The 22,732-nt window shown below is 54.2% G+C and overlaps 7 protein-coding genes across 7 annotated transcripts; 4 read left to right on the top strand and 3 right to left on the bottom strand.

Moving 5' to 3' along the window:
- Window positions 1-1,177: 1,177 nt before the first annotated feature.
- HER10_EVM0009258 (mRNA cleavage and polyadenylation specificity factor complex subunit) lies at window positions 1,178-4,398 on the bottom strand. Its single transcript, XM_035478749.1, has 7 exons — window positions 3,650-4,398; window positions 3,413-3,578; window positions 3,230-3,360; window positions 2,962-3,165; window positions 2,546-2,900; window positions 1,651-2,494; window positions 1,178-1,596 (listed from the first exon to the last, which is right to left on the bottom strand). Exons 1-7 carry the CDS (start codon window positions 3,991-3,993, stop codon window positions 1,466-1,468), a joined length of 2,175 nt encoding a protein of 724 aa, XP_035330886.1. The 5' UTR covers window positions 3,994-4,398; the 3' UTR covers window positions 1,178-1,465.
- A 1,030-nt stretch (window positions 4,399-5,428) lies between these two features.
- On the top strand, window positions 5,429-5,842 carry HER10_EVM0009870 (uncharacterized protein; the record flags this gene model as incomplete). Its single annotated transcript, XM_035479342.1, has 3 exons — window positions 5,429-5,436; window positions 5,525-5,652; window positions 5,754-5,842. 3 exons carry the CDS (start codon window positions 5,429-5,431, stop codon window positions 5,840-5,842), a joined length of 225 nt encoding a protein of 74 aa, XP_035330913.1.
- Window positions 5,843-6,343: 501 nt separating this feature from the next.
- On the bottom strand, window positions 6,344-8,423 carry HER10_EVM0006977 (uncharacterized protein; the record flags this gene model as incomplete). Its single annotated transcript, XM_035476545.1, has 4 exons — window positions 6,344-6,778; window positions 6,833-7,316; window positions 7,374-7,443; window positions 7,499-8,423. The coding sequence occupies 4 exons, from the start codon at window positions 8,421-8,423 to the stop codon at window positions 6,344-6,346; spliced, it is 1,914 nt and encodes a 637-aa protein (XP_035330757.1).
- A 738-nt stretch (window positions 8,424-9,161) lies between these two features.
- HER10_EVM0001509 (RNA recognition domain-containing protein) lies at window positions 9,162-11,044 on the top strand (the record flags this gene model as incomplete). The annotated part of the gene is made up of 4 exons (XM_035471254.1): window positions 9,162-9,172; window positions 9,229-9,292; window positions 9,352-10,455; window positions 10,520-11,044. 4 exons carry the CDS (start codon window positions 9,162-9,164, stop codon window positions 11,042-11,044), a joined length of 1,704 nt encoding a protein of 567 aa, XP_035330432.1.
- Window positions 11,045-11,309: 265 nt separating this feature from the next.
- On the bottom strand, window positions 11,310-13,586 carry HER10_EVM0006840 (tubulin/FtsZ family protein). Its single transcript, XM_035476414.1, has 5 exons — window positions 13,434-13,586; window positions 13,154-13,212; window positions 12,778-13,088; window positions 12,208-12,711; window positions 11,310-12,148 (listed from the first exon to the last, which is right to left on the bottom strand). The coding sequence occupies exons 1-5, from the start codon at window positions 13,443-13,445 to the stop codon at window positions 11,670-11,672; spliced, it is 1,365 nt and encodes a 454-aa protein (XP_035330752.1). The 5' UTR covers window positions 13,446-13,586; the 3' UTR covers window positions 11,310-11,669.
- A 2,022-nt stretch (window positions 13,587-15,608) lies between these two features.
- HER10_EVM0002689 (pisatin demethylase) lies at window positions 15,609-17,955 on the top strand (the record flags this gene model as incomplete). The annotated part of the gene is made up of 6 exons (XM_035472391.1): window positions 15,609-15,612; window positions 16,262-16,943; window positions 17,012-17,075; window positions 17,138-17,368; window positions 17,435-17,758; window positions 17,836-17,955. 6 exons carry the CDS (start codon window positions 15,609-15,611, stop codon window positions 17,953-17,955), a joined length of 1,425 nt encoding a protein of 474 aa, XP_035330498.1.
- A 1,413-nt stretch (window positions 17,956-19,368) lies between these two features.
- HER10_EVM0005293 (3-beta hydroxysteroid dehydrogenase/isomerase) lies at window positions 19,369-21,672 on the top strand. Its single transcript, XM_035474915.1, has 2 exons — window positions 19,369-19,995; window positions 20,050-21,672. Exons 1-2 carry the CDS (start codon window positions 19,752-19,754, stop codon window positions 21,288-21,290), a joined length of 1,485 nt encoding a protein of 494 aa, XP_035330657.1. The 5' UTR covers window positions 19,369-19,751; the 3' UTR covers window positions 21,291-21,672.
- The last annotated feature ends 1,060 nt before the right edge of the window (window positions 21,673-22,732 follow it).

Genomic DNA, 22,732 nt, shown 5'->3' with positions numbered 1-22,732 from the left:
TCTTGAAACTGCCCCTCCGCCACACTTGGCCTGAAAGACTTGCTTGAACCCGCAGCCGGAAGAACACAATCACGACAAGGAAGACGACAGACACCATCTCAACTCAGCAAGAGAGGGCTTCGTCGGGTGTTCGGCCTCCATCCACAATTCGCCGTCTTTATAATTAGTACGCACTTCGGGGCAATTGGCTTTCTCGCGGCAGCTTACATGCGAGAACGACCACACACACACATACACATACACATCTACAACCTATGCACCTCAACATCGACATCGTTATCCGAAACAATAGACATGCTCGAAGACCTACTAAGATCCTACCTAGGTTGGACTAATGAAGTCGCTAATCGTACCTCGAAGCTCGTGATACTAACGAGAATTCCACTCCCCTCCCGTCTCTCTTCCCTCCTCCTAGAACAGCTTACCAGCATCTATTTCTTCGGTCCATATACCCTTCGACATCACATAAAATGACACACCGCGCCAAGCTCACCCAAACCGGACAACCACCGGGCCAAAAATCTCCAACCCCCGTACTGCCAAACCAAAGCTTCCCCCGGAAACCCTAGACAGGCCGACGCTAACGTCAGACTGGAGGGACCGAGGCCGTCCATGCCCCCTCCTTCCTTCCATCCTTCCCCCAGAGAATCCGTCACTCTGTGTCCGAGAGCTTCGTCAGCTCCAGCCCGTTGCCTGCCGCATTCCCGCCCGTCCTACATGCAGCCCACGAGGGCGTCGGATGCCTATAGCTTCAAGACAAGCCTCAACCCAAGGTATATAATGGAATCACCTCTCCAATCCAGACACATACGACCACACCCATCAGAGAATTCGGGATCCCGTCCGCTCTCCCATAGACAAGCTGATGAGGGCCAGATCAGTAGTTGAGTCGGTGACGATCAGCGAATACCTGGTGTTGTATGTTTTTTTCTTTCGTATACATTTTGTTCTGTGCTAGGTAATACTTGTGATTATTTGCCTGGAGGGGGACGGTAAGGCTAGGCCGGCCGGCTTGCACTGATTTCTCGTGTATGAATGGCAAGATCAAGAGGGAAGCATTCAGTTGTCGCCATCTCACGGAAACATCGACTGGTTTAACAGACTTTGCTTTTTGTGACCTTGACGCCCTTGGTTTTACATGTATACAGTTTATCCGTACACTTTCCGTGGTTTCGAACCCCCCGATCGAACGCCAGACCCATGCCATGCCATGCCATGCTCACGCCGATTTGCTTCCGTGGCATTCTCCTGTTGAATTTTCACGCACTCTCTACTTTCTCTCCCTCTTTCTCCAAAGTCAGAGAGCCCCGAAGACCACTTGCTGTCCGCTTCGCTCCATTTTCCTTGGGTATTCATTTGGGTTTCCGCGACTGTCATCATCTATCCTCGCAAAACCATTCCGCTTTCAATGCCGTCTTTCAACGGTCTATGTAGTCGCTTGAGGTCAGCCTTGACCGCGGTCATCCTATGTTGTGATAGCCGTCGTGTTGTTCGTCGCTGGTGCTGATCCAGCCTCTGCAGCTGCCTTGGCCGATTCTAGCCAGGTAGGTCGGAACTTAACCAAGTATTTCGCCGCCAAAGGTCGCGCGTCCTCGTCTGTATAAAATATTAGTATCATGAACAACGCGCGCAGTGAATGGCAGCACATACATTCTGTCCAGATATCTTGCACCGTATCCAGAGCCAGGTCTTTGGCCGGCGGCCGCATCATGACCAGGTACAATAGACTCGTCAACGCCAGGGGCACAACCAACGGATCCCGGCACATCAACTTCACGCGTGATAAGATGGCAGGGCTGAGTTCGGGGATTTCGCCCAAAAACCGAGTAATGACCTTATCTTGGGCATTGAGGTACTGAGAGAAGCCGTCTATCAACTTCAGAGCCCATTTCTCATAGTGCAGAGGATGGCCTCCATCCTGCTTCTTCTGTAGCTGATCGTTGTACCATTCTTCATGTAGCCATGTGATGGCAACATCGATACGGCGGCGGAAGTCCTCGAGGACGTAGGTATACAGAGACTCCCGAATACTGTCACCGAGAGCTAGACGGCCAGTGGCCTCGTCCTTGACACCGCCCTCCAAGCCGGCCGACGAACGGCTGGCCAAGCGCGTAATAATGGCGATCCATGATTCTCGGTCGTTGGTGCTGGCAGCCAATCGGTTGATGCCAGACTTTGACTTTTTCGCAGGGTCCTCTAACGTCTTGACGAACTGGAAAAGCGACATTACAGAGCCTTGGCCCGCACTGAGTGCCAACTCAGGCGTAAGTGCTGGTGGAGGTGGTAGTCTAAACGTCCTCAGACCGAGATCACCGTCGTCTGGTTTGGTTACAGGGTCACTGTCGAGCTTGTTGAGAATCTGCTCGTTATCCTCGGCGGCGTAGAAATCTGGCTCGTATTCATCGTCGTCCTCTTCTACACCAAGAGGAGCGGTTTCGGGATCGATTTGAGGTGGAGGTTGGGCAGCGAGCACATTGAGTCGTCCTCGGATACCCTGCGAAGAGTTAGCAAAGGTTACGCCCTGCATATATCGTCTCAGACCTACCTCGACGGCTTTCGCGAGTAGTTGGGCGTCTGTCCGAAGGAGCGTGGTGATGCTGATCTTAGCAGCCAGAGCTGTGGGCAATGTGCCCACGTCGAAGGCTTTCAGTCCCTCGCTTCCAGTAAGAGTAAAGACGTCGCCTAGACTGTGAGGGCCTGGCGGTAGTGGCGTGATTTGTATCTGAGGCGTTGTCGCAATTTGAGGTGCCATCCGCTGGCGCTTGGCTTCTATACCCTCTTGTTGCTGCTGTGCCTCGAGGGCACGTTTCCGGCCAGATTCATCAAAGATCTCGTGTCTCATACGCATCATTCTCTCCACGTGCTGTTGAATCCGTTGCGCCATGGGGTTATGAGGATCGCTTCGTTACAATGGTTAGCGATAAAACCAACAGAATGATGCACATGGGACTAAGGATATACCGTTTGGCTAGATGTATCAAGAGCATTCGGGTAGTCTTCTCCATGGACTTAACCATTACACGAGTTCTAGGGGTCATTGGCGAGTTTGCAAGCTTCAACGGGTTGAAGTTGAGAACGGCATTGAGGATCCTGTTGGCAGTGCCCGGGCGACTGCGGATCAAAATGGACAGGCAGTTCAAAGTGGCATCAACGAGCAACACATCACTATCATCATGGTGCTGCGGTTAGCTATCGTCGAACCTTTCTCGCTCTCGCTTGCAATCCTTACCTGCTGTTCTCCTGCAGTATGCTCAGTATCCTGTCCAGCAAACCAGCTCCTTCGGCGTCGAGCGTCCTAGCATCCAACGTCTGGTGGTTTGGCGGGATCTTGTCGAGTGATATGTCGAGAGAATCGCCACGCTAGACCTCAAGTCAGTAACACCACCAATGCACACTCCTGGGTTTATCGTACTCTCGGTTCGTTGGGGTTTGCCGCCGATTGTGCTAGAACAACTCGCTGGGCAAACTTGATACAGCATATCCGCACAGTGGATTCGGCATCATCCCAAATCCGAAGAATCCTCTGCTTTATCGCGACCATCCGTTCCCATGTAAATGTGTCGTACGAGTTGTTGATGCTACCGATCCAATTAGCCTCCGATGCACGCAACGCAGCCAGACCATGCCGAAGAAGTAGATGCGCACGTACATCCATCGCAGCGCAAAGGGATAGATGCTAGCTGCCGTCTGAATAGCGCTTCGCAGGACGTGTGCGTCCTCGTTAGGGGTCTCGACCATCGTCTGTAGAGTGTCCAGCACGAACAGCTGCATCGTCTCCTTCTCGCTTCCGGGGAGGGCTGGCGTCGCGAAGGCCTCGGCGAGGAAGTCGGCGCCCCATCTGCGCAGTTCGACGCCCGCTGTGGGACCGACGATTGGTAGGATGCTCTTGACGACCGTCGGGTAGTATTTAACGTCACCGAGAACGAGCTTTCTGGCGTCGTTTAGTTGGCGAATCTGGTCGCTCACAGACACCTGCGGGGAGGGAGCCGCCATGATTGCAGCAAGCGATGACGAAGACGCTTGGATTCTGAATGATTTTAGGCAGATGGAGTAATAATGTGAAAGTCGATGAAACGTAAAGGTGTTGTTGGATATCGAATCTCGGGCAGGTTGGAAGACAACTTTGGTATCACGAGGGCAGCAGCTGTCGCGACTTGTCGAAATATGGAGAGCTCAAGCTTTTCCAGATCACCATTCTCCAACGCGCCGATAAACATACAGTCGCAATCGTCAAGAGTCGTGTAATTCGTCGAGATGGATGGCGAAAGCGAGATGTGCGATGAGGAAATTTCCCGGCGATTCGTATCGGCTACCCGTCGATGCGATTCCTCTGTTTGCCTTGCTCCAAAAGTCTGATGTATTTCCTGCGGGTGCAAGAAGAGGCAGCAAGCACCTGCCGACGTTGAGGGACCTGCGTGACAAGCGACGCGGGTTATGACGGGGCGTGTCGACGGCTCCTGGCTGTTTTTGGTTAGCGCTTCGGCTGCCCTAGAGCCTTCAGGGAGCTGTGGAACCTCATCGGGCATGGAAGGCACGCACGGTACCTTACCTTTCAGTCACTTCTGTCCACGGACACTGGACTCAGTATCGCTTATTCAGATTAAAAAGAGAACTTTTTACCGTGGTGGTGCGTTCTCAATTGAATGATGGAAATCGGCATTTGTGATGAACAATCGGAAACGCATGCCGTGATGTAATGATCAAGGATGTTTTCAATGCACCTGGATAACCTAGTTACCAGTTGGAGCTTTAAGCTTGAGGTCGCAGGCCTCAAAAGCTACGAGAAAGATGCAGCTTCAAAACCAGCTTCCTATACTCAGGTACAGCGAGTCTAAGCCTCTGTGCTTCCAATGGGGGTGGTTTTGTCTTTTCGTTCTTTCCTCATATATTTGAATATTGATATAGCACACTATTGTAGCATGCGCATTGCTGTTGAGTAACATAGTTTCAAGATCATCGTGACGATCTCAGTTCTATGAAATGTACCTCTTCTTCAACCGGGTCTGGTACCTTGCTTACCTTGAGTGTGAAGATGTCTTTTCTCTCCTGCAAAGGCGGCGACGGAGTGTCTGCCCCCTCCCTTCCAAAAACAACCTGGAAAGCTGCTCCCAGAGAACCCCTGCCCGCCTAAGCTTATCGCGCAAGTCTCTACGTCACTATCAGTTCTGCCGCACTTTCTCCGCCTTATCGATACCAATCAGCGTCGAGGCAATCAATGCCGGGCTGGGACGCGCCTATTGGAATTTCCAGAAGTTCGAACCACGGCGTTTGCGACAAGGGCCCCGAACCGAACATTGAATTTCCCGAATCCGCGGCGCAAACCCACGATCGACCACCCCTCTCCCTTTCCCCCCAAGGGTCCGAACCAACCTCACGAACCCTCGATCACCGAACTCAACGAAAAGTAGAACCTCAGAATCTGGTCACAATGGCGATGTGCGTCAACTCCCCCATCCGTCGCCCGTCCCCTCCACCGCCACCGCCGCCAGAGTGAGCAAGTGGTCTGACAAGCAGGAAACGCCAGCCCCCAAAAGTCCTCCTACTACGATCGCAACCTCCGTCAAGGACCCGCCCTGATCAGAGCGCGCAAGCCCTACCTCGCAAAGAACCTCGCCGTCGGTGCCGGACTGTGGTGCTTCGTCGGCGCAGTGTGTATGTGGCGAACCAACCTTTCCCCCCTTCGCGTGGACAGGCACCTTTGCGGAACCACTAAGCAAGATAGCTGACACAGTTTTTCTTTGGGAAACAAACAGATTGGTACACGATCAAGGCGGTCGGCCAAGATGAGTTTGAAGATGTCAAGGTTCCCGATGCTCCGAGGCAGCCAGCGAAGTCCAACTAGGGCCGTCAGAGAGACGATAGCGACGGCAGAAGGAAACATGTGATGTACGAGTTTAAGCGCAGGATGGGATCCATAATCCCTAGGAAATAAAAATACGGGGAGTGTATCAGTATGCGTGGGAGCATATGCATTGTATAGTATATATCTGCGAGTCTCACTCATCTCGCTCTTTTCGCCTGTGGCATCAATATCAAAGAAAATAAAAACAAATCCCCAATCAATAAGTCTGTGCATCTCTCATCACAGGATTAGACCCGTCCATTCAATGCAAATGCAGCTTCGTAAGACCTGTCCGTTCCTCCCATCTTGTAGACACCCATAAGTTTTGACACCCTCTATACGGGGGGGCCGCCAAAATGAACGTGCCCGTTGAAACAACGCGCCAGTGCAAGCATAACTAGTTTAAGGAAAGAAAAAGGGGCGAGCTGCCCAAGCCGTCGTGGGGTATCATAACAGAGCAGTAAGCCTCGAAAACGCCGTTGGCCGTCCATTGATGCCGTCCTAACTAGCCATCGCCGACACTGGCTCTTGTTTGGGAGCCGTGTTTTTCGCAGCTTTTGATGTGCGGCTGCCTGCGCGCTTCATCTGGGCACTCTGTGTCAAAACATTGGCTGTTCTGACCATCTCGGGAGAGGCAGAAATAAATCGGTTCATTGGCGGCGACGCCTGCGGCACGACATGGCCGTTCGTCACGACTGGTATCGGTTGGTTGTTGGACGGGCCTGCTGCTGCTTTACCTCCCTGCATTGGACTGCTCAGTCGAGCACCGGCTGCTGCAGGTCCTGTGCTGATCTTGTGCGCAATGTGGTTCGGGTTGGCCCAAGGAGTATCTTTGATAAATTGCTCCCCAGCGGGGCCGAGGTTAGATCCGAAAGCGACTGCTTGATAATCCTCAATGGGCTGCATGATTGAACGCTGACGAGGTTTCGTGTTGCGCTGGTAGGAGTCAGTAACATGTTTTCCACCTAAAGAATCCTGCGATTCACTAACCTTCATTTGCTCCAGGTCGTCCTCGATCTCTGAGCCGCTTGCGCCCCTCATAGCCGGCACCGCGGGGAAGCCCTCATGCTTAGCGAGACCGGCCAAAAACGAAACTTCCGAATTGTATGCCACAGCGTTCCTTGTGCGCTGTGCAGGGTTCGTCGGGAAGAGGAGGCCGTAGTCCGGAATGCTATGTGCGCTTCGCCTAGCATTCTGGGTCTCGTACCACTCCTTGTTGAGATCTTCGAGCATCTTCGAGCGCTTTTCCCGAGAGCCTTGGTAGAATTGATTCCAGATCTGGGCGCGGCGGGCCACTGCCAGCCTCTCAAGGGCTTCAACCGAGAGCTCGTATTCTTTTTCAATGTTTCGAAGCCTCTTTTCGAGCCTTTCGTCCAGACATTGCTTCATGTTTAGGTATTCGGGATGTGTCGGCGGCTCGGCTTGCAGTGATTGTTCTTCATGCTCGAGGCGCTCGAGGCGATCCTTGTACAAACTGTGAAAACTGCGTTAGTTGCTGAGACAGCTAATGCTTCTTCTCGGAAAGACTCACCGCTCGCGGAAGACGACAAATTTCTCTTCGAGATCGGTCCATTCCTCAACCGCAGCACGTTTTCTTTCAACTATTGCATTTTGTCAGCAAGGCTTCGAAAGATGAATGGGTCGCAAGCCACCTACATTCTTCGTCATTCCTGGTCGCCTCCGCCTCGTCGTCACCTTCGTGGTCAGCCTGGTCGTCGCCGTGAGGCCCCGAGTCGTCGTCACCGCGACTATCGTCTCGGGCGTCGCCATCGTGCCCTTCGTTCTCGTGGGCCTCGACAGCGTGACCTTTCCTTCTGCTCCCATTGCGGGTAACCTTTTTTGTGATTTGTGAATCCTTGATTGGACTGTGACCATCGCGCGAAGGGCCGCGCTTGCTGTGCGGAAGTTCCAAAACACTTTCCTCGGTCGCTGAGTGATCACCAGGATGTGAGTTTGTGGATGGAGCCTCGTCGTCGTGCATTTCCACGTCATTCTTGTGCTGATCCTGCTCCTGGGGCACGACGGAACCGGTGCGCTTCCTGGCGGGCTGGCCTGGCTCGGATGATTCCGCGACCGGTGACCGCTTCCTTTTCTTGCTATCGGTATTCTCAGGATCGTCTTCGGTGGTTGGGAGCTCGGTCGACTTCTTGGGCTTGGTGGGCGAGCCCAAGTCACCGTGACTAGAGGTCATTGACACGTCGTCGCGGTCGGAAAGACTGTCGTCGTCGCCATCGTCGTGGCCGTCGACAGAAAACGTCTTTTGAAGCTTGCTAGGAGTCCGTTCGTAGACCTGGCCGTCGTTGAACTGATTGACAACGACGTCCTTGTGGCGCTGTGCCTGCGGGGTGTCGTAGAGACGCTCAGTCTCCGCTTCGGTATCATTTGCCTCTGACAGATTGCTGTCAGAGTCGAGCGCCTCGTCATGGTCTGGCCGAGTGTGGTCGAGCTGCATCCCATCAAGAGATTCACCGCCGTCCTTGTCCTCGACGTCGCTCAGCGGGCTGGAGATGTTGCTATCGTCATGATCGAGCGTCGCCTGCCCTGGAGAGAGGGCAGGCGGCGCGGACGCCGTAGCTGCCATTGAAAAATTGAGTTGATACCGCGGTTTGGGATATCAAATCGGGTGGTTTGGAGATTGGTTGCGTCGTGGAGCAGTGCAATTCGGGTAGACGAGTTTTCGTGGGAACGAAGACGGGGCGCGGAGGGACAAGCACCAGCGACAGCGACAGCGGTGGGTTGGAGGAGCGGGCGGGTCGCTGTCGTGAAGAGGGAAGCGAGTGCGTGCTAAAATCAAGGTTTGGAAGAAGGGAGTTGGAGAGAAGCATCAACGCGTGTGACTGTCTGGTCCCGAATGCAGAGGTGGGCGAGCGCAAAGTGGTGGTGTTGTGGTGGGTTTTCGGGGATGGGAGAGAAGCGTTAGTGACCTGCCGCTCCATGAGAGATGCGCTCACCTGCTCCCTCTCTCTCTGTGCTCTGTGCCTTTCTCCGGCCCCCCCAGCGGAACCAGCATCGGTCGGCAGAACCAAGTCTTAGCAACGAGCGAAAGCGGTGAGAGCTGGCACAACAGCGGGCACGGGGCACTTGTTCTCGGCAAATAGCGGTCTTCTGACGTTTTGCACCAATCCACGGTTGTTCCGCTTCTTATCGGCGCACTCCACCTCCGAAATCTCTTATCGCACTGAAGCGCAGGCCAAGTGGTACAGAGAGCTTGATTTTTTTTCTTGTCGCGGCAGCGATCTGGGGCGGATCGGTGCATCTACAGCAGACCCGTTGCAGAACATAGATACCCAGCAAAACAAGTCATATATCTGTCGCAACAATGGGGAAAAGGTGATTCCCCTCTCAATGCCATGGCACATTTTCAAGACTGATTGCTCTGTGAATAGTTCAAAACTTACGGCCTCAAGCAAGGCCATTGACCCCACCCTCGATGCCCTCTTCGCATCCAGTGTAAGTCGTTTTGCGCAAAAGTCGACCAATTAAGCCAAGAAAATTCTAATAAAATTTAGTCAGGACCTGTGAAGGCCCCGGAAAAGTCAAGGTACTCCGAAGCGCCTCCACCGAAGGCGAAGGCCGCTCCAGAGGCTTCCGACGACGATGAGGAACTACCTGATGCCGACGACGAGGAGTTGTCTGAGCTTGGTAGCGATGAAGAGATTGACCTCAAGGATATCGCCGATTCAGAAGAGGAGGAAGTGTCAGAACCAGCTGCAAAGCCTAAGAAGGAGCGTAAGCGCAAGAGAGTAGAGGACGACATCGAGGGCAAATACCTGAGCAAGCTCGCTGAGGCAGAGGAGAAGGAGATCCATGCTGAGAAGCGCAGCAAGAAGGAGTCCAAGGATGCGGAAGAGGACGAAGAGGCTGCCTCAGAAACATCTTCCGAGGGCGATAGCGCAGGTGAAAACGAGGAGGAGGAGGAGGAGGAGGAGGAGGAAGAGGAAGAAGAGGAGTCTGACGATGAAGCCGTCCCCGTCCACGAATCCGTCGCGGCTGAGAGCAAGACCAAGACAAAGGACACGGAGCTCGAGAAGGCGAACCGCACAGTCTTCCTCTCTAACGTCGCCTCCGAAGCCATCGACAACAAGACGGCCAAGCGCACCCTCGAAGCCCACCTCACCAGCGTCCTCGACAAGGATGCCAAGCCCCCGCAAAAGATCGAGTCCATCCGCTTCCGCTCCATCGCCTTCTCCGGCGGCGGCCTCCCCAAGCGCGCAGCCTACATCACAAAGTCCCTCATGAACGAGACGACAAAGTCCGCAAACGCCTACGTCGTCTTCTCCACGCCCGCCGCCGCGCGCAAGGTCTGCGCCGAGCTCAACGGCACCATCGTCCTCGACCGCCACCTGCGCGTCGACAGCGTCGCCCACCCCGCGCCGACGGACCACCGCCGCTGCGTCTTCGTCGGCAACCTCGGCTTCATCGACGACGAGACCATCCTCGCCACCAACGAGGAGGGCGAGACGGTGCAGAAGAAGCGCACCAAAGTGCCGGCCGACATTGAGGAGGGTCTCTGGAGGACGTTTGGCAAGCACGCCGGCAAGGTCGAGAACGTGCGCGTCGTTCGCGATCCCAAGACGAGAGTGGGCAAGGGCTTCGCCTACGTCCAGTTCTACGTAAGTTGCCCTTAAACACTGCAACGTAGCGAGAGAAGAAACATTGCTAACCAAATATCAACAGGACGGTAACCACGTAGAATCAGCCCTCCTCCTAGACGGCAAGAAGTACCCCCCGATGCTCCCCCGCATCATGCGCGTAACCCGCGCAAAGGCCCCTCACAAGACCGCCCTCGCCATGGAGCGCACCAACAAGGCCAGAGCCGCCCAGGCCGACGCCTCACGCGGCGCCCCCGGCAGCACAAAGTACAAGGCTAAGATCACCCCCGAGCAGCAGTCCCTCGCCGGCCGCTCCAGCCGTCTCCTGGGCCGCCAAGGAGCCCGCCGCGAGCAGCGCAGAGGCCGAGAGTTCGAGGACAGGAAGCCGCGCGCCCCCGGCAACGGCTCCGGCGCCATCCCCAAGGACGAGATGAAGAAGCCCGAGGACTTTATTTTCGAGGGCCGCCGGGCCAGTGCCAAGGACGGCAGGCCAAAGGATCTCAAGTTCAACAAGCGGAGTAAGCCCCTGAACAAGGGCGGCGTCAAGAAGAGCAAGCCTACGGGCCGTGGTGCCAAGAGAGCCGCGGAGTGGAAGAAGAAGCAAAAATGAGTCTGAAATTGCTGGAGGTGGGGTGACCTGCTTGTGTTGAGGTAGTTGCATGAAATACCAAAAGTAGACGGATAGAAGCGTCGGGAAAAGGCGTCCAAAATAATGAGCATTGTACAGCGCACGTTTACACATCTGTGACTTGCAGAGCATCCCTCGATTCCCACATCAAGTATTGTTTTGCTACCAATAGCGCATATGTGCGGTACACTCTGCAATCACAGCATCAAATCACAACACGTAAAGTAATTTGGAAGAATACGTCGATTTACAAGTGACTACTTTCAATCCCCCAAGAGGCTCTCGTCAGACAAGTCAGGAGGTACCACGTATATACTTGTGAAAGAAGAAAGTGACTTGGTCTCATCTATTATCAACTCGAGCTTGACGCCGAAATATCCATTCGTTGGGTTATGGGTTAATCCAGTGCCTTGTGCGTCCATGTCCGTCCGGCGAGAACGAGAACGAGAACAAAAGTCTACCGAACCGACATCCCGACGGCCGCCAAAAGAACAAACTTTTTTTCATGCAATTCGTTTTTTCGTCCATGGCTGCCGGGTTCGTCATTGTTCGTTGCAGCAACCGATATACCGCGAAACAAAAAAACGGGACGGTCTCCGATGTCGGCTTAGTACTCGGCATCGTCCTCCTCGCCCTCGTACGAGTCGGCAGCAACCTCCTCGTAATCCTTCTCAAGCGCAGCAAGATCCTCACGGGCCTCGCTGAACTCACCCTCCTCCATACCCTCACCAACGTACCAGTGGACGAAGGCACGCTTGCTGTACATGAGATCGAACTTGTGGTCCAGTCTCGACCAGGCCTCGGCGATGGCGGTGGTGTTGGACAGCATAGAGACGGAGCGGTCGACAGAGGCAAGGCCACCGTCGCCAGCGGCGGCGGGAACGGCCATGGGCTTCTGGTAGTTGATTCCAAGCTTGAAACCGGTAGGGCACCACTCGACCAGGTTGAAGGAGGACTTGGCCTTGAGGGCAGCAATGGCGGCGTTGCAGTCGCGGGGGACGACGTCGCCACGGTACAGGAGGGCAACAGCCATGTACTTTCCGTTGCGGGGGTCGCAGACGACCATCTGGTTGTTGGGCTCGAAGCCTGTGATGGATTAGCGCTCGTTCGTATTCACACCTTGCTCGCAGACTACAAAGACATACACTGGAAGGTGAGCTCCTGGACCTTGAAGCTCTCGTGAGAGCTCTTGTTGGCAGAGATGACGGGAGCGTAGCTGATCAAGGGGTAGTGGATACGAGGGTAGGGGACCAAGTTGGTCTGGAACTCGTTGAGATCGACGTTGAGGGCACCATCGAAACGGAGGGAGGAGGTGATGGAGGAGACAACCTGGGCGATCAGGCGGTTGAGGTGCTCGTAACCGGGACGGGGAATGTCGAGGTTGCGGCGGCAGATGTCGTAGACAGCCTCATTATCGACGAGGAAAGTGCAGTCCGAGTTCTCAATGGTGCTGTGGGTAGACAGGACGGCGTTGTAGGGCTCAACGACGGCAGTCGAGACGCGAGGGGCGGGGTAGACGGCGAACTCGAGCTTCGACTTCTTGCCGTACTCGGTGGAGAGGCGCTCGAGGAGGAGGGCACCGAATCCAGAACCGGTACCACCGCCGAAGGAGTGGAAGATCAGGAAGCCCTGGAGGGAGTGGCAGTTGTCTATGGGAGGAATTGGTCAGTTTCAACGTGGCCAGCGGGTCGAAAGGCGTCAAAAGGGGTACGGACCAGCGACGCGGCGAACACGGTCAATGACATTGTCGACCATCTCCTTGCCGATGGTGTAGTGACCACGGGCGTAGTTGTTGGCAGCATCCTCCTTGCCGCTGATCAACAGCTCAGGGTGGAAGAGCTGACGGTAGCCGCCAGTTCGGATCTCGTCAATGGGGGAGGGGTCGAGATCGACGAAGAGGGAGCGAGGAACGTATTTTCCTCCGCTCGTCTCGGTGAAGAAGGTCTCGTAGGAACCGCCGTCGACGACGTCCTTGGCGTTGGGGTCAGGACGACCATCGGAGCCGAGGCCGTGCTCGAGGAGGTAGCTGCGCGTTGGACGGTCAGTTTCACCGGATTTCGCGTTTGGGTCGGGAGCATATGAGATACGTACAGCTCCCAAGCAGAGTTACCCAGCTGGGTACCGGCCTGACCGAGATGAAGGTGAAGAATCTGGAGACATCGCCGTCAGTATTGGGGCCGCACACCGAGGTCAAGATGGATGGGACAGCTAGGTAAGGTAGGCTAGATTTCAGGGGTCGCCTCGGTACGGGAAAATGGGGAAGAGTAGCGAGCCGCCAGCAAGCAACCCACGATCCTGCGGGAAGCCGTGATATGGAGGATTTGGAGTAGAGATCAGAAGATAAAAGGAGACTGAATGACATTGAACATACCTCGCCCTTCATTGTGTAATGTGGCTCAATGAAACTTGGGAATAGCTGCGACGCAAAGTGGAATGGGGAAAGGGAATATTTTCACGCGCGCAGCGCAGAGTTGAGGTTCGGAAGAGCTAGGGGGGAGGAAGGTGTTGGTGATGGTTTTCAGAGGTTTGGAGTGGAGGGTCACTTGTTGTGGGCAAGGCGGGGCACAATCAACAAGGCCGACCAGTGGCGCGATAGGCTTCAAGGCAAAGGGTATTCCCCCCCCTTCTTCACTGGGCTTAGCGCCTGCCTTTCACTGCTAGCTTTAGTGCTTTAACAGCTGCTGGCGTGTTGGGTCTCCAGTACCAAGATGATTGCGGGGGTCCTATGAGCCAATCAGGTACCGGTGACACTCTCACCGCTACATGGCCCAAGCGTTTTTCCCTTTTGTCTATTGGACGACGTTCAGGGGTGCATGAAGATACCCGCACACTGCCACCTGCCATCACCATTTACCGGCCCTTCACACGGCAACAGCTGCGATATACGACAGGATATCAAGCTCGGAAACGTTCTGTCCTTCTTCACCTGGCTGTCAAGGCAGAAACAGACATATTTAAGGCTTCAATTGCATTCAGTATCCTCACCGCTCACTCATCAGCTGCCACATCTTCTCTTCCTTCTTGACACGAATGGTCTGTGCGGGGAATCCGGGGTCCAAGGCATTGACTTTCGGGAACAGCAGGCGAAGATCTTGCCAGATTCGTAGTGCCTTTGATGAGAAGAAAATTCTGAGAGCACTTTGGGAAAGCTGGTGGTTCAACAACTTTGAGGCTCTAGCACGGCTATACCCTGGATTCTTCTTTTCTAATTCAAACAGCCAAGTTGACTCGACGTCGTTCGAAGGCATATCCTCGTAGTCGGTGACATCCGAGCGATCTTCAGAGGGGCCGAGCCAGATCCGGCCCCACTCTCCGCTTCCGTTTGTCGTCCGACGTCAACAACTTCTCCTTGTCCAAGGTAGCCCTACAACAGTTTAGACGACAGGGCGGATCAAAGAACTCAAGCTCAAAGTAATCAATAGATTTTCAAGGGTATTCAAGTTCATCACAGCTCAAAGAATCACTCTTCTGGTTGGAACGAGTTTGTTCCCGAATCGCGCACTCCAAGGAAGAGACTAACTTAGCCTCGAGCAAGGATAGGCAGTTGAGGGCAGCATTACCTTATAGTTCATGGGTTACGTGTCAAAACTGCTTTTAACTAGCTGCAATCGGACATGATACATCTCGTCGTGTGACTTTCTTCAAATTACGAGTACCTTGGTTTAGACGCGCTTATTCACAGCATACCTAAGGTACTTGATTCTGTTTTCAAGAGCGCGGTAGAAGGCGAGATTCATGGTTTCACAAACGACCTTCCCAGGCAAATTTGTACAACCTCGGTCCTGTCAAGTTCTGTTTCATCTTATGCTTTACGGTATTGCCTTTTTCCTTCAACGCCACATCAATGTTCCTCCTTCTAAACGGCCACAGCTTGTTCTACTATCTATTCCTGACGCTTCGGCAACGTGAGAGTATCTTCCATCAACGATTTTGAGGCTGTCTAGGCTGCGTACCTTTCGGCAGTAGCCAGCTGGGGTCGGGGAGTGATCACCTAGTTGGTCGTGACAGAGCTTCTGCTAATAACTTCTAGTTTCGACCTCACGCATAATTTTCTTACCTTTCGGTGTTGGCATCACATCACGTCCAGACAGAGATGCCAGATCTCTCACTACGCCTATCAATCTCTGATACGCCATTATCTCCTGGAAAGAACGAGATCAGTCCTCACTTCTTGTGACTTTGTTAGACAGAATGTCAACGCCAGGAGCCGCCAGTGCTAGATGTCTTCGAAAAGCTCCGGTTGCTCTCCTCGCATGCTACATGCATCAGCTCCACAGAAAACCAAGTAGGCGGGTAGAATCAAAGAAAGCGAGCTAGCATGCGCTTGATGCTTGAGAAACCAATACCTGCTATACTCAAGAGGCAAGGCTAGCCCTTGGAATAAAGAGAAAGTGGAAAGCGAGAGGAGTGTCCTCACTTCTCTTAAATGGCAATTGCGACAGATCCTGGCACCCATGTCAGATGCTGTCTGCTGTCCAGCTTGAATTAGCCCACGTTCAGACTTGCGATACCCGTCGTTATCGACCAAAGTCCCTTTGAGACCGTAATGCGTTTAAAAATGTTTCCTAGAATCTCGACGGAGGGTTCACCTGAACCGGGTCATTCTCGGCTCTTGCCATCTCATAGGTCTTACATGCCGCAATGCCGTATCCCCTCATTAAGACTGCACGTCCCGTAAAATGCATGCAACTCTCACCACCTAATCAAATGCGACATAAACCGGGCGCTAAGCTGCCGGTAGCGGGGCCGACGTAATACGATATCGAATGACACAAAAGCTATTTCTATCACACCTCAGACCTTGTCGACGAATGTTAGAAAACCCCGGTAGATCGACATCTTCAAGGCCGCCATAGGAAACTGCGGTGCGACGTGGTGCTGACATCTCCATATAAGCGTGATAATCACGTCTTGACTCCGTCAACTCTGAAGTTTACAGCAAAGAGTGAAAATGATACAAAAGACCTTTATTCTCTCGTGGGACAGCGACTTCCTAGTCCTCAAGGTAAGCTAGAAACTTGCGACGAGTGTCACCTCAACATCTAGCAACACCAGACAAACCGCTCACCATGGCCATCCCAATCCTCCCATCCCTCGACCTCTCCCCCCTCCAATATACCGCGCTCTTCCTCGCCCTCCTAACCCTCTACTACACCCTCACCTCCCTCCTCACATGGCACCGCCTCCGCCACATCCCAGCCTACTCCCCCCTATCCACCTTCTCCTACCTCCCACTCTTCCTCATCGCCCGCTCCGCCCGCCAAGAAGAAATCTATCGCACCCTCAACGCGCAACACGCGAGCTCCCGCCTCGTCCGCGTCGGCCCCAATGAGCTCCTGACAGACGACCCCGCCGTCCTCCGCCGCATCAACGCCGTGCGCAGCGACTACGGCAAGGACCCGTGGTACTTCTCCAGCCGGTTCAACCCCTATCAGGAGACCATGTTCACCACGCTCGACAAGGGGGAACACGACCGGATGAAGGCCAAGACGGCGGCGGCGTACGCGGGGCGGGAGGTGGATTTGTTAGAGCCGAGTGTTGATGTGCAGGTTGTGAGTTTGGTTAGGCTTTTGCGGGAGAGGTATGCGTATAATGGGGATCTCAGTGGTGGTGAGGGAGGAGGAAAGTTGGTGGATATGGGAGTCTTACCGGCGTATCTGACCATGGATGTGATCACCACCGCCGCGTTCGGTAAGCCGTTTGGGCATTTGGAGGCTGATGCGGATGTGTTTGGGTTTATCAAGCAGATGAGGGATAATTGGCCGCTGATTGCGATTACGTTGGATACGCCGTGGATTCGGACGATTCGGTTCTCAAAGTTGTTTCTGAGGTGGCTTGGGCCGAGGACGACGGATGAGATTGGGCTTGGGCAGATGATGGGGTGAGTATCCTTTTCAATCGTGGGAGTTGTTGATGCTCGGGGGTTGTAACTAATGGGTGAGTGACTAGGATCGCAGAGAAATACGTCGGGGAGAGGTTCAAGTCCACCTCGAAGCCTCAGAAGGACATGTTGGTACGTCTATATTGACGAGCCTTCCTTCCTTCGGAGAAGCTTGCTGATGAAAGTCGACACAGGGATCCTGGATCAAGAACGGCATGACCCAGAAGGAATGCGAAGCCGAAGGCCTCTTCGCCCTCGTCGCCGGCTCCGACACCACCGCCTCCGTGATCCGCGTCACCATGCTGCACCTAATGTGCAACCCCAGGATCTACCACAAATTCAAGGCCGTCATCCAGGAGGCTGTTGCCTCTGGTGTCTCGACTCCTGTTACCTTTGACCAAGCCAGCAAGATCCCATTCTTACGTGTACATATCCAACCCCCCCAACCTGGGATACCTACCCAAATACGCGACGATACTAAAACCTCACAGGCTCTAATCTACGAAGGCATCCGGATCCGCGCCCCAGCAACAGGCCTCTACCCCAAAACCGTCCCGCCACAAGGCGACACCATCGACGGCAAGTTCATCCCCGGCGGCACCGCCATCGGCATGAACGCACCCGCACTCCTCAAATCCCCCTTACTCTTCGGCCCCGACGCGGAGCTTTTCCGGCCGGAGCGGTTTCTCGAGGTCGACGACGACGCGGCCAGGCTGAGCATGGAGCGCGACGTGGAGATGGCGTTTGGGTACGGGCGGTACATGTGTGCGGGTAAACCTGTAGCGTTTATGGAGCTGTACAAGGCTTTCTTTGAGGTATGTGTCTTCGCAACGACTAGATGAAGAGGTAAGTTGGGTACATGTTGGATATGGATACTGACGGTGTGATATAGCTGATGCGCAATTTTGATTTCGAGCTCGCGGATCCGGTGAGGCCGTGGGATTCGTATAGTTATAACATCTTTGTGGAGGAGAACATGTGGACCAAGGTGACCATTTCGGAAATCAAGTAGGAGTTTATCGCTGCGTGCGTCGTTTGAGAAATGAGAGTTGCGTTTCCTCTTAGACACTCGGTTTGATCATCGAGTTTCCCTTCTCCTGGAAGGTAGCAAGCGAAAGGCAACAATTTGATGTGCTTGGTAGGCCTGGTTCTAGTAGCCATTGCCGAGTTCCTAGAATAAACAATTCTGGATACATTCCGTCGTAACTACATACCGATATGTTCTGGTTTAAATTGCTCAACCAATAGACATGGTGCCTGAATTCCACCCCCAATGGACAGCCTGGCCTGTGCCATCAACCGGCATGAAGCTTGTGAATGTCGACTATCCACATATGTGTGTTTACTGGCCCAAGCAAGAGCATGAAGATTGAGGTGATCCAAGATAACAAGCCCGGCCCGCGTGATCGTGACCCGCACAGTAGCGCCCGTCTAGGTCGGCGAGGTCAGGTCAAGCTGTGTGCGAAGTGGTTCAATGGTCAAAACAAAAATAAATACTCCCACGAAGTCAGAGTCCGGGTTGACTGAGGGGTGCGCTGTTTGATTCCGGGCAGGGGCGTGAATTATATGGTCAGTATTCCCCCTTCCCTTCCTACCCTTCTTTTTTTCTCTCTCGTTTTCATACTAAGCAGTAACACACTCCACGCGCACACAAGAACACATACACACGCACTCAGATTCAGATTCCGGCCCGAAACATCGCTTTCGATAATCATTCTTCAAAAAAAGCCTCAAACTGCTTCCCCATTGTAGAAATCATCCAATCTGGCGTGCCACATGACCGACATAGGCTCTAGCATCGATGACGAACATGAACTCATGGCATGGATCGTCAACGAGGCACAATAAGGTTCTGACAGAGCGCCCACTCCCGTGCGCCGCGCGCACGTTATGATGCACGTCTTTCGCGTAGCACGAAATCGCCAATGCGGGGGAAGAAGCTGACAGAGGAGGGCGAAAAAGTACAGATACCTGGAACCAATTAGCGCCTATATTGCCCATTCGCAGAGCAGCAAAGAGCCTCGTGGAGGGCTTCAGCTTCCCCACGATTCCCAGTTTGGGATTTGGGAAGTTGAGACTGGGAGCAGTAGGTTGAACCACACGGGACCGCGCGACGCCGGTGCACCCCACGTTCGGTTTCGGGTCGCACCGGACGAAAGTCTACGTGCCGAACGGTAGCTTCAGGCCCCGCCCACTCCTCAGCGGGTTCAAGTTGGAGTAGCAGCGGTGCCGGGATTCTCTAGTACGGGGGCCACTCTCTAAACGCCCACACAACTCGGTTAGAATACGAATAAGAGATATCTAGATTCGGAACTTTTGAGAACTCCGACGCCTCTCTGCTGTTGCAAAACAATTGGCTGGCCAAGGGTATCTCTCTCAAGAGGCTGGCCGCTGACTCTCGCGATCTTCGTGCACCTGATGGGGGGCATCGGGTGCTGCGAACTCCAGCTCCGAGGAGTTCAGACTGAACCCCGGTACTGCAAAATGGCATTTCGGCGCAAGGACCGGCGAGGTGGGGAAGCTCTGGGACTCCCATGAGAAAAGCGTTTAGCGCATTGATCGGCTCGAATTTCAGATGCGACGGGCAAGGAGCGCGTCTTGAAAAGGGAATCTGGCATAAAAAGCCTCCCAGCTCCCCCCCTCCTTTAGCGTTGCGTCATGGAAAAACAAGCTTCCTTCTCCAACTGCACCTAAAACCGTCATCTGTGTAGTTCAAAGAGTTGCAGCGCGCCGACTTCACAGCAGCAGTCGTTTGACACGGAAGCTCCGAATTCCAGGACGGAGGGAAACTGGTGGATATTGATCAGCATGGTGCTGGAATCATGGACGGCGAGGGTCGCCCTCGGCTTCCTGGCGGCTTTGCTGGCATATCTCTGGAAGATCAACCGCGCCATGTCAACGATCCATCCTGAGGCTCTGCGGGTGTCGCCGGATCGATGGACGCCAGAGAAAGTCAAGCGTACCTTTGAGCGCATGGAAAAACAGCCCGTTAACTGGACTCCGCACTTACCGCCGAAATTGGATCGTCGATACATCATTGTTGGAGGCTCTGGCAAGTATTCTGCGAAAACCGTCACGTATCGCTGCTGACCGTGGTATGGAATAGGCCTGGTAGGAGGGCAGCTGGCTATCCAGCTCATTGCGCGTGGCCATCCGCCAGAGGCTATTCGAATCATTGACTTCCGTAAGCCTGGCCGCGACGATATGAGTGAGGGTCCGATATCTAGAGTTGATTTCGCTCAAGCCGATATTTCTTCTGAATCAGCAACCTCTGCCGCATTTGGTAGATCGTGGCCACAGTCGGTAGCACATCTTCCATTGACCGTATTCCATACCGCCGCAGTCATTCGTCCCTCAGAGCGTAGCCAGCTGGTCTACGAACGCTGCTCCCTCGTCAACACTAAGGGAACCGCCCATGTTCTTGCCGCAGCTAGGACTTCGGGAGCAGATGTTCTCGTCTTTACCTCGTCTTGTAGTGTGGCGTTGAAACCCACCAAATTCTTCAATGCTCCATGGAGTTGGTGGCCGACCAACTTCTTCCAGGTCCTTGATGAAGTGGACTTCAAGAAGCCGATGCGTCCTCACGAGGAGTTCTTCGCCAACTATGCCAGAAGCAAGGCCGAAGCCGAGCGGCTCGTTTGCAGCGCGAACAAGGTGCCACAAGACCCCACGCAGGGAGGGGGCTTTCGCACCGGCGCTATCCGGCCAGGAAATGCCATTTACGGCCACAAGGACGATTACCTGGTTGGAGCGACAGTACGCATGGCCAGTTTCCCTACCTTCACAGCGCCCTTTATGCAGAATTGGGTCCATGGGGCCAACGTAGCTCTCGCCCATCTGCAGTACGAAGCAGCCCTGCTCGGCCCTCACGCGCACAAAGTGGCTGCCCGCCCATTCCTTGTCACAGATGGAGGACCGCCTCCGGTTTTCAAGGACTTTTACACACTCGTGCAGTCGGTCAGCGTGACACCCTTTCACGTGCAATACCCGCCGCCACTGATTTTGCTGCTCTTGGCTCATTGCATAGAGGCCTATTGCTTGTTGCTTTGGAAGGTGCCAGCGTTGCAGAATATCTTCTCGGAACCCGGATTGCCGTTGTACATGCTGCAGCCCGCTTCCGTGGCAGGTGCCATCAATGCTATTATCAACGATGCTGACGCTCGTCGACGACCAGAGGAGGGCGGATTGGGATACCAGGCCAAGTGCACGACCATGGAGGGACTGTGTATGCAGCTCGGCGCATGGAATAGGTGGGTGAAGAGCGGAGGCGAGAAAGTCAGAAGCGAGAAGGGCATCGTCAAGGATGTTCTTGAAGTTGGAGTCGAGCCTGTTGCGAGGCGAGCATGAGGTCATAAACTTCAGCCGGCGGTCGACTGCTGGAGATCCCTTTTGGTGCATGTCGAATGAATTCAGATTTCATCTTCGACGACGAATCCCAGAGAGTGGAGTATCCAGGTTTTGCTGGCGCCGTACATAGGAAAAAGTTGTAGCTCTTGAAGAATCGTGCAGCTTCCCGTCGTCGGCAGTAGCTTGGCAGTGTCTTGATCCAAGCTTCAGGTGTTGACCATGTAAATGCCATACACTTGTCGACAGGATGACAGGTGACGTCTTGACCCGGCACGGAGATCCGGAACCTGGATCCTCGTCCGGCCCCCACAACCCCGGCTTGCCAAGTTGGCGGCGCTGGGGGCAGCTGCATGGCGCTCCGAAGATCACTCCTTGGGGTTCTTGTGATGGAAGTCCTGAAAATCCCATGCTTAAGCATGATATCGTTTTCCGATTCAGTCCGTCATAAGCTGTAACGCACGCTAGGAGAGCCTCTCTCGAGTCTCAGAAGCCGATCCATTGACTTTCTAGACAGCGGAAAACCTTGCTGAGGCAGCTCAACAAGCCAAGCCACTCAACAGAAGATGAAGCCATGGACTGAGGGCTGGTGGCAAGATGCTGGCTGTGCGATGCGTTCGTAAGCTTGGTGGCGGGGTCGTGCCAGCGGGTACAGACAAGCAAAGTTCGTATCGGCAGCCTCTTGCAGGTCTAGGCCGACTTTGCGAGCAGTATCTGGCGACGCCGCAAGAAATGCGTAAACTTGGTTCGCGGGTGGCTGGCGAAGAACGGGAGGGTGTGATGAGATGGATGCAGCTGGACGAGGCGGAGAATCTGCATGGCCGAACAGACGCTGCAGATGGTCCGATGTAAGTGACGGTTGGCTGGTCATAGCCGGTGCAACAGACACATGCAGAATGTTTGCGGTTGGCTGGAAGACAATACCTATGGTGCTGGCCATGGGTGAATCACCAATGTACTCTGAAATGGACAAGAGACCGTTTCTGTTGCCCCAACCGTCGCCTGTTGGAAACTGGAACACATCGAAAGCGGATGAGCGTTGCCGTGAGAGACAATACCTAGTCGACTTTTGCATCCGATAGCAAGCTCTGCTTCAGGCGGGTTGGCAGCAGCCCCTCCCGCATACCGGTACCCCAGGCGTTTGGTGCAGATGGCTAGTGTAGATAACTAGTGTCACTGTTGGTGACGATCACTAGAAAGCTGGGCAAGCAATTGACTGCGGTGATTGGACGGCGAGCTCGTGGTAGCTCAGCGCCCAAGACCGTGGGAGGTAGCTCACCGTGGTCTGCCAGTGCCACAGGTGCCAGGTGGTATTTCGGGTTAGTGCTACTGCAAGAGCGCGTGCGTGGACTGGCCGCGTTGCCGATTTGAGAGACTCATTGTCTTTTTCACCAGCCCAAAATCGACATTGGAGTTGGGGAGGCGGCCTCTTTGTGCCGTGATTG

This window comes from Colletotrichum scovillei (genome assembly GCF_011075155.1).
Source record: "Colletotrichum scovillei strain TJNH1 chromosome Unknown Contig00008, whole genome shotgun sequence".
NCBI classification, from domain to species: Eukaryota; Fungi; Ascomycota; class Sordariomycetes; order Glomerellales; family Glomerellaceae; genus Colletotrichum; species Colletotrichum scovillei.
This window is presented reverse-complemented; position numbering and strand designations above follow the sequence as displayed.

Bases quoted from the DNA above. Each gene is read 5' to 3' on its own strand.
- HER10_EVM0005293 (XM_035474915.1), top strand. From the start codon at position 19,752: ATGGTGCTGGAATCATGGACGGCGAGGGTCGCCCTCGGCTTCCTGGCG. The intron at 19,996-20,049 runs GCAAGTATTCTG...GGTATGGAATAG, and splicing joins CATCATTGTTGGAGGCTCTG to GCCTGGTAGGAGGGCAGCTG.
- HER10_EVM0006840 (XM_035476414.1), bottom strand. The intron at 13,089-13,153 runs GTACGTATCTCA...TCCAACGCGCAG, and splicing joins GGTAACTCTGCTTGGGAGCT to CTACCTCCTCGAGCACGGCC. The intron at 12,149-12,207 runs GTATGTCTTTGT...AATCCATCACAG, and splicing joins CCAGGAGCTCACCTTCCAGT to GCTTCGAGCCCAACAACCAG.
- HER10_EVM0009258 (XM_035478749.1), bottom strand. From the start codon at position 3,993: ATGGCGGCTCCCTCCCCGCAGGTGTCTGTGAGCGACCAGATTCGCCAA. The intron at 3,166-3,229 runs GTAAGGATTGCA...CCATGATGATAG, and splicing joins ATACTGCAGGAGAACAGCAG to TGATGTGTTGCTCGTTGATG. The intron at 1,597-1,650 runs GTATGTGCTGCC...TATTTTATACAG, and splicing joins GCAAGATATCTGGACAGAAT to ACGAGGACGCGCGACCTTTG.